This window comes from Bidens hawaiensis, unplaced genomic scaffold, assembly GCF_021521415.1.
Source record: "Bidens hawaiensis isolate Kalapana, Puna unplaced genomic scaffold, B.hawaiensis_p1.1 tig00006635_1, whole genome shotgun sequence".
Taxonomy (NCBI): domain Eukaryota; kingdom Viridiplantae; phylum Streptophyta; class Magnoliopsida; order Asterales; family Asteraceae; genus Bidens; species Bidens hawaiensis.
In genome coordinates, this window is record NW_027491449.1 from 484676 (window position 1) to 500146 (window position 15471).

General features: G+C 35.8%; 2 protein-coding genes and 1 pseudogene across 3 annotated transcripts; 1 reads left to right on the forward strand and 2 right to left on the reverse strand.

The window, feature by feature from the left end:
- Positions 1-1869: 1869 nt before the first annotated feature.
- LOC143633225 (uncharacterized) lies at positions 1870-3495 on the reverse strand. The gene has a single exon (XM_077101569.1). The coding sequence runs from the start codon at positions 3142-3144 to the stop codon at positions 1870-1872; it is 1275 nt and encodes a 424-aa protein (XP_076957684.1). The 5' UTR covers positions 3145-3495.
- A 1060-nt stretch (positions 3496-4555) lies between these two features.
- Positions 4556-8433, reverse strand: LOC143633245 (serine/threonine-protein phosphatase 5-like). Its single transcript, XM_077101586.1, has 12 exons — positions 8291-8433; positions 8053-8222; positions 7908-7979; positions 7376-7526; positions 6222-6330; positions 6037-6154; positions 5817-5964; positions 5471-5719; positions 5274-5399; positions 5086-5186; positions 4908-4982; positions 4556-4807 (listed from the first exon to the last, which is right to left on the reverse strand). The coding sequence occupies exons 1-12, from the start codon at positions 8349-8351 to the stop codon at positions 4748-4750; spliced, it is 1440 nt and encodes a 479-aa protein (XP_076957701.1). The 5' UTR covers positions 8352-8433; the 3' UTR covers positions 4556-4747.
- A 2906-nt stretch (positions 8434-11339) lies between these two features.
- Positions 11340-14496, forward strand: LOC143633238 (cytochrome P450 CYP72A219-like; annotated as a pseudogene). The gene is made up of 5 exons (XR_013153641.1): positions 11340-11830; positions 11960-12180; positions 13090-13334; positions 13435-13819; positions 14018-14496. The product of XR_013153641.1 is annotated as a cytochrome P450 CYP72A219-like (transcript).
- Positions 14497-15471: the final 975 nt, after the last annotated feature.

The window sequence follows — 15471 nt, forward strand, 5'->3', positions numbered from 1 at the left end:
ATTATGAAGATGTTACATAGTTACTAGCTATGAAGAATATTTTAATTAAGTATTCATATTAATTACATATCCTTTTAAGTTTTAATAACTATAACATAACATTGTTATTAAAGCATCGGTAACGAAATCTGTCAACCCTCAAAAATTTTAATGTAAAAAGGTGGTTGATCCATACTTACGGACGCATGTGACGAAAGACGGTTATAGAGGTAGGGTACTGAAAAGACTCAAATATTCTTAAGTAACATCCGCGGGTCAACCGTGAATCTACCACAAGTCACCCGCGGGACATATAAACCATCCGTATAAGCATTTGAGGAAGAAACACCCTCGGAGAACATGCGGAAGCACCTTGACACCCTCAAGAGTCATCCGCAAGAAGGAACTTTCTTCCGCGTTAATGACTGTGAGGTATTACCTTGGGAACAGCTGTCAACAGTCAGATACCTTCCAGAAGATCTACCAAGATGCTTTCTTGGGCAATACGTGACCTCTCAACCAATCAATAAAGGACACCTGGCAAGGCCGTTATAACCGTGCACATGGCCAATGTTGCCCATCAACCTATATCAAAAGGACGCGTGTCCAGGTGGCTATACATGCACATGTAACGTATAAACCGAACCTATCAAAAGAGGACACGTGCCCAGGTAGTTACGAGAGCATCTTCTTAAGGGCAGCTGGCCCAATCACTCTTCCCACACTCTTCGGTTATAAATACTCTCTTCGTCACCATGAGGTATTCATTCACTTCCGCTGTACTTTCTCAATTTACTTAAGTGCTTATCTTCTACAGCACAGTACTGATTCTCACGCCGGAGGGTGGTTACGGGAAGATCCCCCCTCTTGTCATTCCCGTAACGAGACTCACGGTGTCTGTTTTGCAGGTTCCAGTCACTGGACTTTGGGAGGTTATACTCATATCTTAGTCGTAATTATCATATCCTACCTTGTTGACTCATTAGATCCAAGACCCATACCCGAAGATTGGATCTGTGTTTCTTCAACGGTGATATAGTTGACGTATGGGAAAATGAAATAGAAGGCGTGCCTAGTTCATGAGGGTTTTTGACTTGTTATTTTTACCGAAAAGGAGAGATGATATTGGTGTTCTTGTGTATTTACTGATTGCATTTAAACAAGATTAGCCATGAGTAATTTTTTAGCTAAGCTATGTAAAACTAATAATTTATAAGAATTAAGTTAAAATAAAATTCGAAAGTAATATAATATAATTAACATAAGTATAATATAATATTGTTATTTATTAATTGGGTGGGAGATAGTGATGTCCAATCAAATAATGAAGAAAATACGTACAAACTCAGGTGTATGAATCTCGTATTCAAACAAAACCTGCACTTGTCGCATCATATCATTTACGGCTTTCCTAACCTTACGCGTCTCCAACCAATTCAAAAAAAAAAAAAAAAACTGAATATTTAAAACTATTTTATCTAGTATTATCAATATACTACCATCACTCGAGATATCATAAGTTCAATGAGACATAACTGTCACATGTTAAACTATATTTGAGGGTTGTTTATATATTTATTTTGAATAGTTTAAAAATAATAGTGCTTAGTTTAAACATAGTTTATTAAAAAGAGCATTGAAATTGAAAACTTTGAGATATTTATATATAAAAAATAGAATCACATTTTTTACAAGTTAAATGGATCATGTTCATGTAAAACTAAGAATACAAACGTCGTGTCCAGTTTATATATGTGACAATTTTTGGGTTACTGTGTGACACATTCATATAAGATTTTCGAGTTGTATCACGTTCAGCCCATTGATCAACACGCAAACAACCACCCTAACAAGACACTAATTACAACAAATTTATAATATGAATCTGAATCAACTAACAAAAACATCAATGTTTAATTTGAAGGCAGCCGAAACAAGAAACGCAAAGAATAAACATGTCCTACTGATTCCAACTACACGACCTTGAGATGTCTTCAATGGCTTCACCCCATAACTTGTATTGCACACATCAACTCCAAGTTTCCCACTTTCAAATGCTTGCTTGGGATTCAAACACAACTCATTGTTATCACTTAAATCCAAATTCTCACCTAATCTTTTAAAAAAACTAGAATCAAATGGTACCACTCCACTCAACAAATTCATACTCAAATTCAAGTGGTAAATGTGCGAAAGATTCGCCATACCGAGCGGTATGTTCCCGGTTAACCGGTTGTTTTGCAATGACAATGTGGTTAAGTTCCACAAGTCACAAAAAGTTGAGGGAATGTTGCCCGTGTAGTCGGAGTTAGCGAGGCGAAGCTCGCGTAACTTCGTCAGCTGACCTAATTCCACGGGCAGTGCGATATGCATTGGGTTATTATCCATGATTAAATACTCTAACCGCTTCAATTCCCATAATCCAACCGGTAGTTTCCCGCGAAACTGATTATTACTCAATGCCATGAAGACTAATGAAGTCAATTTTCCTATGGTGTTTGGAATGCTTCCGGTGAGGGAGTTTGATGTCAAGTCTAGCTTTTGAAGCATGCCGAGTTGCCCGATCGGGTTTGGGACCGAACCGGTGAGCGAGTTGTAGCTAAGATCAAGTTCTAGTAGGTTCTTTAGGTTGCATAGTTGGACCGGTATGGGTCCGGTGAGTTGGTTGTAGCTTAAATCAAGATGAACAAGTGACGATAAGCTCGAGATCTCCCGCGGGACCTCACCGGAGATTTTGCTTTGTGATAATGTTAATATTTGAAGTGAAGATAATGTGGAGAATAATTGAGGGGGGATGGGTCCCACAAGACTAGGGTTTGATCTAAGACTTAGTTGTTGCAAAGAAGAAGGTGATGATGACATGGAAATAATATTAATTGTGGTTTTGGTTATGGTGAAGCAGTGAAAAAAGAAGATGGATTGAAGGTATGGAAGTTGAAATATTTGTGGAGGGAAAGTGGCAGTGTTTTTGCAGTTGGGGTTTGGTGGGGTGCCAAAGTTAAATCTTGTGACATGTAGGTGGGAGTCTTGGACACCTGGTTTGCACTCGATTCCGACCCAAGAGGCTGTGGATTTACACGGGTTGGGGTAGTCGGTTCGCCATTTTCGGTCGGAGGATAGGGTTTCCATGATGGTGTAGAGGGTTTGGAGCTCGGATGGGTCCATGGTGAGTGGTGGTTGGTGGTGTGAGCTTGGGTGACATGATGAGGGGTGAATGTTAGAAAGATGAATATGATGAAAGTAAGCATTATTGGGGAGGGTGTGTTTTTGGTGAAAGTTGTGAAATTGAATCACAAGAAGTTGGAGTTTGCTTGTAGTGTGGAATTATATCCCATCAAAACAAGGGTGTCTCAGATCTTGTGAATACAAGGAGAGTGTGTACTTTTTATAAAGAAAAAGGTATGACATGTAATTTAATTTCAAAGGGAACATGTAACGGCTAAAAATAATATAATGCCTATAGTGTATACTGTTTAATTTCAAAAATAAAACTTGTGTTTTCATTATTTATAACCATGGAGGAAAGACATGCCTCTATTTTACCAAACATGAGAATGAAGCTATCTTTTGAGCACATGGAATGATTTTAGTCATATCCTAAAACATTCATGGAATCCTTAAACAAAATCATGGTCATTAGATCATATAGAAGAATTTACAGATATTGACTACAATGGAGATCCTACACTATGCAGTTAATGAGGTAAAAAAACAAATATACAGATCAATGACTGATATTTAAGATATATGTCATTACTGTGGGACATCGGTAATTTTAGCATCATGCAGAATTTATATATATTGCAATTTAACACTAGCAATTCAGTATACCCCCCCCTACCGTTAACAAATTAACCTTTTGCAACTTTCAAAACACAAACAATTGTAGCAAGTAGCTAGAGGATAACCGATATTACACATGGGGACCGATAACCGATTTCTGACCAATATTGACTACATGGATCCTGCAAGCCTAGTAGCAAATAGCAGTTCAATAACGAGGCAGCCACTATTTCATGAAAGAACTTAAAATTTTGAAGTGGTTTGTCATTTAACTTGAGAAATTTGAAAATCACAACTTATGTCGAAACCAAGAACCAACTAACTAATGTACTTACTAAAACAACACCTAGTGGTATAGTGGTATGTGTGGTCCAAATTTCAGGCCTTATTCCTTTCCGATCACACTGAAAGTTGTCACATAATAGGAACTAGATGATCTTATTTGGTCAAATACCCAGCGATAAACTACTATTTTCCTTTCATTATGGAATTTCTGATCAAGTTATTGGATAAAAAGTTTCAAGGTTTTGACGATTTATATTCGTAACAAGCTTGGACTTGATAATATTTATCACACCACAGATTAAGTTATATTTCAAAATATGCTGAGCTTTGTGTGGCACTTATATTTATAGCTATGTATTTAAGCCTGGCATTTGAAGGTAAATTATTTATTGCTCTTGACAATTCAATTGGTGGAGTTTTTAGCTTCAGAAAGTAAGAATACAAAGCAAATTTTCTAAGAAAATGATAGATACAGAGTTATACCAAAAAGACAATACATTAGACAGAGACCCATAATTCAGGCCACTGTGTTTTTGGCTTCCGGTTACATAAAACTATTGAAAAATAAGTAAACTTTTGCAATAAAGTAACACCACACCTGTCTCAGGAGTTTCAAGCTATATTTGCAGTTGTAGATTAGAAAAACCAAACCGATTTCTACCCAACGTATTACCCAAAATGCCACATTAGCAAACAAACACTAATTGAACATGCGGAGGAAATTGCTGGCGTATGCCATTGGCTTCACATCAGGGTGCGGCTGAACATTTAAACAAATTATATATTTATTAAAGAGTTAAAAAAGGTATCAATATAGAAAATGTAGCAAAAGAAGCAACGTGATTGCAAAAAGAACTAACCACTGCAGAAAATGTGACAATCTTGGGCTCCATGGTGGGGGCTTCAAATCGGATAAAAGCACCCTTGTTTCCCATCTGCATCACCCAAAAATTTTCCCAAAAAAAAAGAAAACAAAATCATAAACAGTTGCAGTTATAATAAAACTACACAACATAAAGACTAACAATAGTAAATTACCTGGTCACAGTAGTTTGGGGCCGAAAAAACAGTGATGAGTTTACCATCATGTTCAATTTCATACCCTTCATCTTTGACTTCATGAGACCGCACAACTAAATCTGTAAAATAAATCACAAGAATCAGTGAAAATGCATCCCTAATTTCAAAATAACAACTTTCTTCATTTTATATAACACAAATGTTACCTAAATTGTTATCCTTCAAAAACCTTTTTGTTACATCTTCACCAAAAGAAAGACCTACACCACGCTTGCTCGGTCCTCTACCAAGATTAGGTTGAGGATCACTCCATAATATCTCACACATCAACCCTGAAACCAAAGTTTAATAAAAAATAATCAACTTTTATTTACAAAATATAAATACAAAGTAAACAAAATACCTTCCTCTGGGGGCTCGCAAAACCGATCAATTGCTCTGATGTCAGAGAGCTTTACTCCATCAGTGCTAAAAAGCCCACCATGAACAACAAATATCTTCTCGTTTATAACATGAGCTAATGGTAAATAACAGAAAACTTCTGCAAATAGCTCCACAAACTTATCACTCAATTTAGATCGCACCTCACCCTCAAATCCATAAATCTTGTTCATGCTTTTACTCTCATGATTACCACGTGAAAGATGTATAGCTGGAACAAATAAAGAAATTAAACCAAGTAATGAAAATGGCAAAATTATAATAACAGCTAAAGAGTTTTAAAACAGAAAACGATGTAGCCTTGTTACCTGATGGAGACATACACTTGAATGCAAACAGTGTTAGTATAACCTCCACAGAAAACGATCCACGGTCAACAAAGTCACCATTAAACAAATAGGGATTTTCTTCTGAAGGAAGACCATTGAGCTCAAAGATATTTAAAAGATCATAAAACTGCATCCATACAAAGTCGATTAATAGGAAACAATAAAAAAACGATAAAAAAAGTATTAATCTTTTAATTACCTGACCATGCACATCACCACAGACGGTGAAGTGCTTTCCATCTGGAACATTTATGTCAACCAGAGATGGCAAGGCCATCAAGATTTCTCGTATCTTTAGAACAATCTCAAAGGCATATCTACGACACAAAGAACACTGTTAGAAAAAGTTGATATTAGTGATAAATGCGATATAAATAATAATACCGTTTATGTAACATCTTCTGATTCTTAAAGTCATCCAACATTTTCTTCACAAAATCTAAAGTTACTACATCTCCCTCTATTCTTGCACCAGTATATTGTGGCTCCACATCTGTTTAAATAAAAAAATTAAAAAGACTTATCAGAATAAGATTTAGAGCACGTGCTTTAAGGGATTTAATCATTCATTTAATACACCGAAATGCACACAAGAAAGTTATATATATCTACACAGATCAATTTTAACACAACTCCTTATTCTTAACTTATTAATAGCTTCTATTGCACAATTTAGCTAGCTGTGTGATTTCTTAATGTTTTTACTAAGGTCAAACCTATATTTAGTATTGACTCTTTGTTAAGAAACCACCAGTGTAACCACCCAACCAACCAGTCTTGTTGTTGACCACCAAAAACATTGCCAGTGCTGCAGATGCGACCACGGTGGCTATAATGGGCCCCGCCACCATCATTAGTATAGCCACTAATGCTACTGCCACTGCCACAGATGCAGCAGTAACCAGAGGGGAACAATGTGATGAGTTTGTGCCCGTCCCTAAAATGATAAAAATAGGGATACTGTAAATTTCCTATTATTGTACTTTGAATTTCATGGTTTATATATCACAATTTACTTGGTGGGATTAATTATGATAAACTTATAGCGTATTGTATTGTCAATTTTGTTTTTATTTTTGCACTAAGATGTTAAAACTTTTTATGAGGGGCAAAATAGACGCATTCAAGTTTCAGACATTTAGATTAATTTACTTTCTAACAATCGGCCCCAAAGGAAGAACTGTAACAACATCAGCAAGAAACAAGAAAATTGAAAACAATCAATAATTCCTATTTGCTATTAATAAATAACTTCGCTATTGCAAGTAAGTATGTTATTAGCAACAACCTCACAAAAACAGGTTAATAATAGCAAAAGAAAGAAGGGAAGAACGAAAAATACAATATTAATGTCAGATGCATCAACAAGGGTAAAATGTAAAACCAGTTACTAATCTTCTAAAGGCCTATAATTCTACAGAAAATAACTACTCTTTTGTAAAAATAAGAACTTTGAAATAAGAAACGCCTAATACTAAAAGGAAAACTGTAAACCATTAAAACAGATCAGTAAACAATAATTATAAGAAAAATGTTACCTATGGTTCGGACATCGATGGACTCAGCCACTGAGACTTGTTTAGAAGCAGGTACCGAAATCGCTTCCTCAAACTTGAGCTTCATAACAGCCTTTTCACAGTCCTTTAACTTTTTAGAAGCATCTGGATCATTTGGACATATTCTTTTCACCTAGTTTCATATTAAAGGTTTACAGTCAGTAGTCAACTGAAAGCATTTTCTGCACAAAATAAACAGGTACACAATGTCCTAAACCTAGACATTAAAATAAACTCATGATATTGATGCTTAACATTTTCCTAACAAATAAGTAACAGATTACTATCAAGTGACCAGCACAAGCATACTGTGACTCAAACGTCAGTATGAATAATGACTTAACCACACACACTACCTACTTAGGCTACTTGTTGTGGTAGGCTTTAAACGGCAAGTTAAAGCGCCCCCCGTTACCACGCCACACCACTTTTGCCGCCCCTATTAAAGCCCCACAACAAGTAGCCTTATAGTGTTCTCCATATGATTCAAACAGCTTAAATATATAACACAAACCTGTTGAAAATCCTTGAGTGCTTCTTTAAACTTCCCCATAGAAAGATACGCAGCACCGCGGCGATAATAACCCTAAAACCACCAAAAACCTCATCAAAACAAAACCCTAACATATTCAATCAACAACAACCACATATCAACATGCCTTAGAGTACTTAGGATCAATCTCAATAGCCTTAGAAGCATCCTGAATCGCACTACCGTATTCCTCCAACTTAGCATGTGCAAAAGCACGATTCGCCCAATACACAGCATTCTCACCGTTCAATTCAATCGCCTTTGTGTACAAATCAATCGCTTGTGAAAACTTATTAGCTGCAAAATATGAGTGATTGAGTACACATGTAACAACTGTACTGTATGTATCGATTGATTGAACGTACCTTTAAAGACATCATTAGCTTGTTGTTTGATTTCTTCGGCCTGTGAAGCCATTGATGGCATAATACGTCGGCAGTGAATGAGATTGATTGTGGTTTAGGGTTACAGTTAATGGTGTGTTGAGTGCATTTGACACTCTTCTGTTATTAACACCGTGGTTTGCCCTAGATGAATGCTTCTTCCGGCATATCATTGATTTCCTGAAACGTTTTACTTTACTCCCTTGTAATATTATATAATTACATCTGTTTACCCTAGGTTTAATAAAATATATTCATGTAACCAGAGTTGTGAATCGACCTATGCCGACCCCAGGCATCTCGATTTTGTTTGGCTTATTGAAGGCTTTAGGCATCAATCGGTCAAAGTCAGATAAAATCGGTTCAAATCATGGCCCAATATATCCATAAAACTTTTTTAGTGAAATCCTACCCAACAAAATCGCACTTTTTAACCTAGATGACTAGATCAGAATCTTTTAAGCACTTGATTTGCTATGTTAAAGGTTAAATGTTTAGATTTGAACTATTGTTAAGTATTATATTAGTATTGATGTGTATATAACTATATATTTGAAAAAATTACCTATAAAAATTACAATCAAATTATTCCTAGACAGTACCTGACTGCCTGATTAGCATCCAACGACTTCTGCAACACTGGTTGTGACCAAGAATAGCAAATGATTATATACATGTGATGTCTTGTGATATTTGGTACACTAATATAAATGCTTAAAAGTTGTTTTAGGTTTTGAGTTTGTGAAAATTATGAATTTGTGCTAGGCGTTTTGTTTGCAAGTCAGAGATGTGACTGATGCGAATGGGATATTTAAACCACAAGAAAGTGACAAAGTAGACATGATCTAAGATATTTGTCTAAGGTATTTGAAAGGAAGGTAAAGTTTCATGTGAGGATGATCATGATTGCACATGTACTTTATAGTTTATGTGTATGTGTACATGTACACTAATGCACACATGTTATGCATGCTCGCTATGTGTTTACGGAGATGGTATGTACTATATGTATTAGTTTTTTTTTTCCTCATCTAATATATTCTTCTTTTATATAATATTAATCACTCCTTAAAAGACAATCATATTTGATTTTATATATAACACAAACCGAGCTACATCTAGATAATGGGTAAGCGAGCAACAAGCTGCGCCGCTATCCCATTTTGAATCGCAAAGCCTATTCTATTATATATAAATCCTTGGTTCCTCGGGCTCTGCGAGTCACTGTGGACCACCTTATGCACCTGCTCCAAGAAGCGAACCGCCTCGGGAGCTAGGGATCCAAAAGTGTCAAAGGCAAATGGAATGAACACGTGTTGATTCTCCAAACACGATGTCTCATGCTTAGCAACCTTCCTAGACTCCGCTCTCAAAACCACCTATCCCGGTACGAAGCCACTGTCTCTCAGCCCCACCAACGGGGACACCCCAGTGAGGTCAACACACGCATGCTTACCCCCTGCCCAGCCAAACACAAGAACATCCGCAGGACACAGGGTAGATCTTCCCTCTCGCGGATTAGTCAAAAAGTTAACAGGTGCCTCTTTCTTGGCTGAGATCCCGGCACGTCTAAGCGCATCCCATAAGACATCTCTAACCCAGTCATGTATTAGTTAGTTGGTTTATAATAAACCCTTTCGTTTGCATGCCTAGAGAAGTCTCACTCTTTTATAGAGAAATCATGGTATATATACTATCACAAGCATGTAAATTTAGTATAAACTTCACTTTTATTTATGATTTTGTTACTCTTTCTGCTCCTCTTATTGTTGTTATATTTGCCTCTCAGCATAATCATATGGTGTATTTTTATATGATCATGGAGAAGTTAACTATTGATTTAAAAAAACAATTAAGCTAAAAGTAGATCGATGTTGAACACACCACTATGAATGGGATGTATAAATCATTAAAATATTATACGACAGTACAGGGTTGGATGTGGTCGTATTCGGCGGTAATCAAATCTTGAAAATCATGTTGTACGAAGATTTCTTTTGGGTAAGATTGTGGTGAGGGTTTAAATTCGGTAATTGTAAAAAAAATGTAATTTAAAAGTAAAGCTAAAAGTATGTGAGTTGTCATTCTAAAAAGTTCATATTCTAAGTTTCATTTTATCATCACAATTAAAATCATGTAGATATATGTCGGTTAACCTTTTACTTGTTGTGTTACCATGATATATGCCATCTCATTGTTTATAGATTGGTAATTTAAAAGATGGGTAAATGGATAATTGATGAAAGTTTATAAAGGTGGGATCCCCACTATTAAATGAACTCCTAATTAAGGTGGAAAGATTTTGGGCTTTTATTTAATAACTTGAACTTCAATATAGAAGAAACTTATATCGAGCTTATTGTTTTTAATATAATGGGCTCCCAATAACTTTTACATGGCTAAAATGTTATAAAGAATGTTTGAGTATAGAAGCTTTAAATCACTTTTATAGGTTATCTGTACGCGAGATCGATCGAAAAACAACAACATACGTAACATTAAGAAAAATAAAGGGTCAGTTCAACTCGCACCCTATTCTTCCTCCATGCATATAATTTATGTGTGCGCATATAATATAAACAATTGAAAATGACTGTAATCCATTGATGTTGTAAGCTGTCTTTGATGGGCAGAGTTCTTTCCGCCATATTTTAGCCTTGTATTGATCGTCATCTTTTTTTTTTTGTAGTTTTCTGCTAGGCCGGTTGCATAGTTGAAGTTTTTAATTGTTAAAACCAATGTATTGAAAACAAACCAGCCTTTGATTTGTTAGTTCGTGTGGTTCACTAACTTAAATCATTTGGTGATCATCTTAAAATGACTGGCTAGTAAAAGAAGAAGACACACTTTGGTATGTTAGTTCGTAACATACTGGTGGCATTGGCGCCGGTGCCTGGTTTAGCTTAAGGGAGTGGACATAACGTTTCGATTTGATTTTCAAAACATTGGTTAGAATGCTTGGGTTTATGTGTAGGTTAAGCCATTTAAATTATATATAAAGTTATGAAGTATATTATTAAGAGGCGAATGAACAAAGGCCGGCTAAGATTCATTTTGTCATTTTGAGTTTGGAGCCTTCAAAAGAAGCCACTGGGTGTGGGGTCATTGTTGATAAACAAAGTAAAAAAAACCTTAATTACTAAAAAAGTGAAAATTACCCATCAATAAAGAGTGTCGTTCCATTCATCATCACAACAACAAATATTATTCTTTTCAATATGATTCCAACCTTAAGCATGCTTGAAGTGTGTAGTGGTGTAGCGATGACGGTGGCCGTCGCCACAATGGTGGTGGTGGTGGTGTTTGCATGGAGGTTTTTCGATATGGTTTGGTTGAAACCAAGGAAGATGGAGAAGTGCCTAAGAAACCAAGGACTCAAGGGAACCTCATACAAGTTGTTGTATGGAGATGTTAAGGAGTTGGTGAAAATGATAACCGAAGCATATCGTAAACCCATAAACTTGAATGATGATTTTGTGCCACGAGTTTTGTCATTCGCTCATAGCGTTGTTATCACTCATGGTATGCATGTGTTATCATTATAAGCTAGCTTGTTCACTTTATAGGCTTGATTAAGATTCTTTAATGTTGACCAACCAAAATTATAGATTACATTTCACTGCTAAATATGTTATGATGGGTGATTGATAGGTAAGAATTGCTTTACATGGATGGGGCCAAGACCTTTAATGCACATAACAGATCCAACAATGCTAAAGGAGATTTTTGGGAACTATGAAGATTTTCAAAAGCAAAGAGGCGGAAACCCGTTAACGCGTTTGCTAGCACAAGGACTAGTGGATGTCGAGGGCGATCAATGGGTGAAGCATAGAAAGATCATCAATCCCGCCTTCCATGTCGAAAAGCTTAAGGTTTTGTTTACTTTTTTTTATCTATTAGACTAGAAATGGAAATTTCAATCCATTTACCTATGAGTAACTTGACCAATTAGGTATTCATTTGCATTCAATCCACATGCCTACAGCCTTTTAAAGTTGCTCTCTTTTAAAGAGCATATAAGTAATTACCGTTATTGATGTGTATCTATTATCTAAGGTGTCCTATAACTAAGTAGTATAAGGATAATGTTCACTTGAGACACAAGTAGGACTTTTAGTGTTTATGAGTTTGTTGTAACCTTGAGAGATCTTTAGTTGCTTGTCTAAAGAGAATTCATTTGGCTCCCATAACAAATGGAAGAGTCACACTACACGATTTCTACATAAGGTGACACCGGCTAGCCTCGTGAAAAAGAGAGGATTCTCTCTACGACCAAGCTCTGGCACTAGAATAAGTATGTGTGGTCGTGTGGAGAACAATGAAAGAGAAATCTATGAATATGACGTACCTCAAATGAAATTATAAGTGATATATATACCGTAGAGATAATCCATGTGGTTAAGGTGACATGGCATATGGTCCTCCATACGATCCAAATACGATTGCGTGGTTGTTTACTACCAGTTAGATTGTTACTAATGGTCTCTAGTTTGTTAAGAAACATGCCTCTAATCAAAATAAATACTACTTAGTTTCTTGTGTCACTGATTATCCGAGCCAATGCCTCCGGACACATATGCTCAGTTGTATTGATAAAAAGTACACGTCATTCTAAACAAATGGTGTTTGTATTAATACAATTTACGTAATCATATACCACACTCGATTTTAGAAAATATTTGTTGCCAACATGTCGTGACCCATAACATATTGTAAGTTAAGTAGCTACTTTTGATGTTTTTGTTTCTAAAAAGTATGATCATCTCATTGTTTCATTATAGCATATGATACCGGCTTTTTATGTGAGTTGTGACGAGATGATCAACAAATGGGAAGAAGCATTAAAGGGAAAAAGCTCATGTGAAATGGATGTGTGGCCTGATCTCCAAACGATGGCTGCTGACGTAATTTCACGCACTGCGTTTAGTAGTAGCTATGCCGAAGGAAGAAAGATATTTGAACTTCAACGAGAACAAGCCGAGCTAATAATAACAGCTTCACGATCTATCTACATTCCAGGGACAAGGTAAGTACATACATCTTTCCACCAATGCTTTTGAGGTTCGAAAATATACCTTCACGTATATATAAAAATTCTTTTTTTATAATTTTTATTATGGGGGCAGATTTCTACCTATAAAAAGCAACAAGAGGATGAAAGCGATCGCCCGAGAAGTAAAGGGTTTGGTAAAAGGTATCATCGATAAACGAATGGTGGAAATGAAAGAACAAGGAAATAGCAACGATGACCTTCTAGGCATACTTTTGGACTCCAATAATAAAGAGATAAAGCAGCATGGACATAACAAATTTGGACTTAGTATTGATGATGTTATCGAAGAATGTAAACTATTCTACTTTGCAGGTCAAGAAACTACCGCAAATTTGCTTGTTTGGACTATGATTTTGTTAGGCCAACACACAAATTGGCAAGAACTCGCTAGGGGTGAAATTTCAAAGGTTTTTGGAGATAGAAAACCAGATATTGAGGGGTTGAATCAACTGAAAATTTTAAGTTTTTTTCACTTGTTGCTACAAAAACAACCTCACAAATGTCCTTTTGCAATCGTTTCGATGATCACATAATGCTACTCATGATTAATTTTTCCGACAACCACAAGTGGCCAAAATTTTGATAGCTTTTATCTATATTTTTCATGTCATATTTCTTTCCTCAATATCATAATATGCTACTGTTTTGATTTACAGATCAACACAATCTTCCTTGAGGTTCTTAGGTTATATCCTCCCGTGGTAGGAATGCCACGTATGGTTCATAAAGATACAAAACTAGGAAACATAACTTTACCTGCTGGAACACTCATTCAACTGCACACAATGCTTTCACATTACGATCCTAGTATATGGGGTGACGATGCAAAAGAGTTCAAACCGGAAAGATTTTCACAAGGTGTCAAAGGTAACCAAAGGGCAGACCACCTTCATCCCATTTGGAGGAGGTCCGCGTGTATGTATTGGACAAAATTTTTCTATGTTGGAAGCAAAAATGTCGCTCGTTATGATTCTATCACACTTCAAGTTTGAGCTCTCTCCTTCGTATTCACATGCTCCGTATACCATCATCACTCTTCAACCTCAATTTGGTGCACACTTAATATTGCATAAACTCTAGTGGTAATAACCTTGTTGTATACTTATCTCATTCTATAAAATTTTAATTGCTTATATATTATATGTAGTACACGTGTCTTATGTCACACCCCAACCTACGACAGAACATGCCGGGGCGTGACAATATTGTATCATAGCTCAGAAGACACTAAGTAAAATACATGTGTCAATATCTAAATTATTCATTCATATATCAAATTTCAAAAGCACAAACATTGTCTCAAAAGAAATACCGTTACAAATAAATATTCAAATCATAAATAACTTATAATAAAAGTGTTCTTCATTCATCATAGCAACCTAATGTATCATCTAACTTCAATACTTGATTAATCCAATAAAGCTACCTGCGTCATGCGTGAAAATATATATATTTGATAACATAAAGTTGAGCAAGTAAATCACAGTTTTGTGTATATATAATATTTAAAAAGACAATTCCATGCGATAGTTGTAAATCACTACAACTAGTATAACAATGTAAAAGTTGTCTTTTCACCTGAATCATATTGATAACGAGTTATTTCGTCGACGTATTATCATACTATTGAGGATGAGGATGAGATACCATTGTCGGTCCCGAATAATCACTCAATACTCAATAACAATGTCATAACCCACACATATTGTGTCGACAAGAAGGTTAATGACGGATTGCTAAATAAGGAAAGATTCTTGTTTGTTAACGGAGGAATCAGAAACAAACAAGTTTTGTTGCTAATAGGTTAATAATGGTAACAGACACGAACAATAACTCAAAAGATTTTCATTTATATAAAGAGATTCATACAAATGATAATCAATTAGGGTTCTTGTCGGAATGTATATTCAATGATAACCTAGGACAACCGTCACACTCAATCAGGAATATTCGATCTTATCTGAAAAGTGTAATGGCAAATCTGTAGGAGGCGTGCCCTAAAATATTCTATTTATAGGCCTGCCACCTCCTGACAGCTGTCATTCCTTCTAAAAACCCTAATGATTGATACATATTCAAAACTATACTAAGTGCAAAACAAGTCTTCCGA

Excerpts from the sequence above, each read along its gene's own strand:
- LOC143633225 (XM_077101569.1), bottom strand. The coding sequence starts at position 3,144 with ATGGACCCATCCGAGCTCCAAACCCTCTACACCATCATGGAAACCCTA.
- LOC143633245 (XM_077101586.1), bottom strand. The coding sequence starts at position 8,351 with ATGCCATCAATGGCTTCACAGGCCGAAGAAATCAAACAACAAGCTAAT. Across the intron at positions 7,980-8,052 it reads TTGATCCTAAGTACTCTAAG|GGTTATTATCGCCGCGGTGC; the intron begins GCATGTTGATAT and ends TGGTGGTTTTAG. Across the intron at positions 5,187-5,273 it reads TTTGAAGGATAACAATTTAG|ATTTAGTTGTGCGGTCTCAT; the intron begins GTAACATTTGTG and ends TTTATTTTACAG.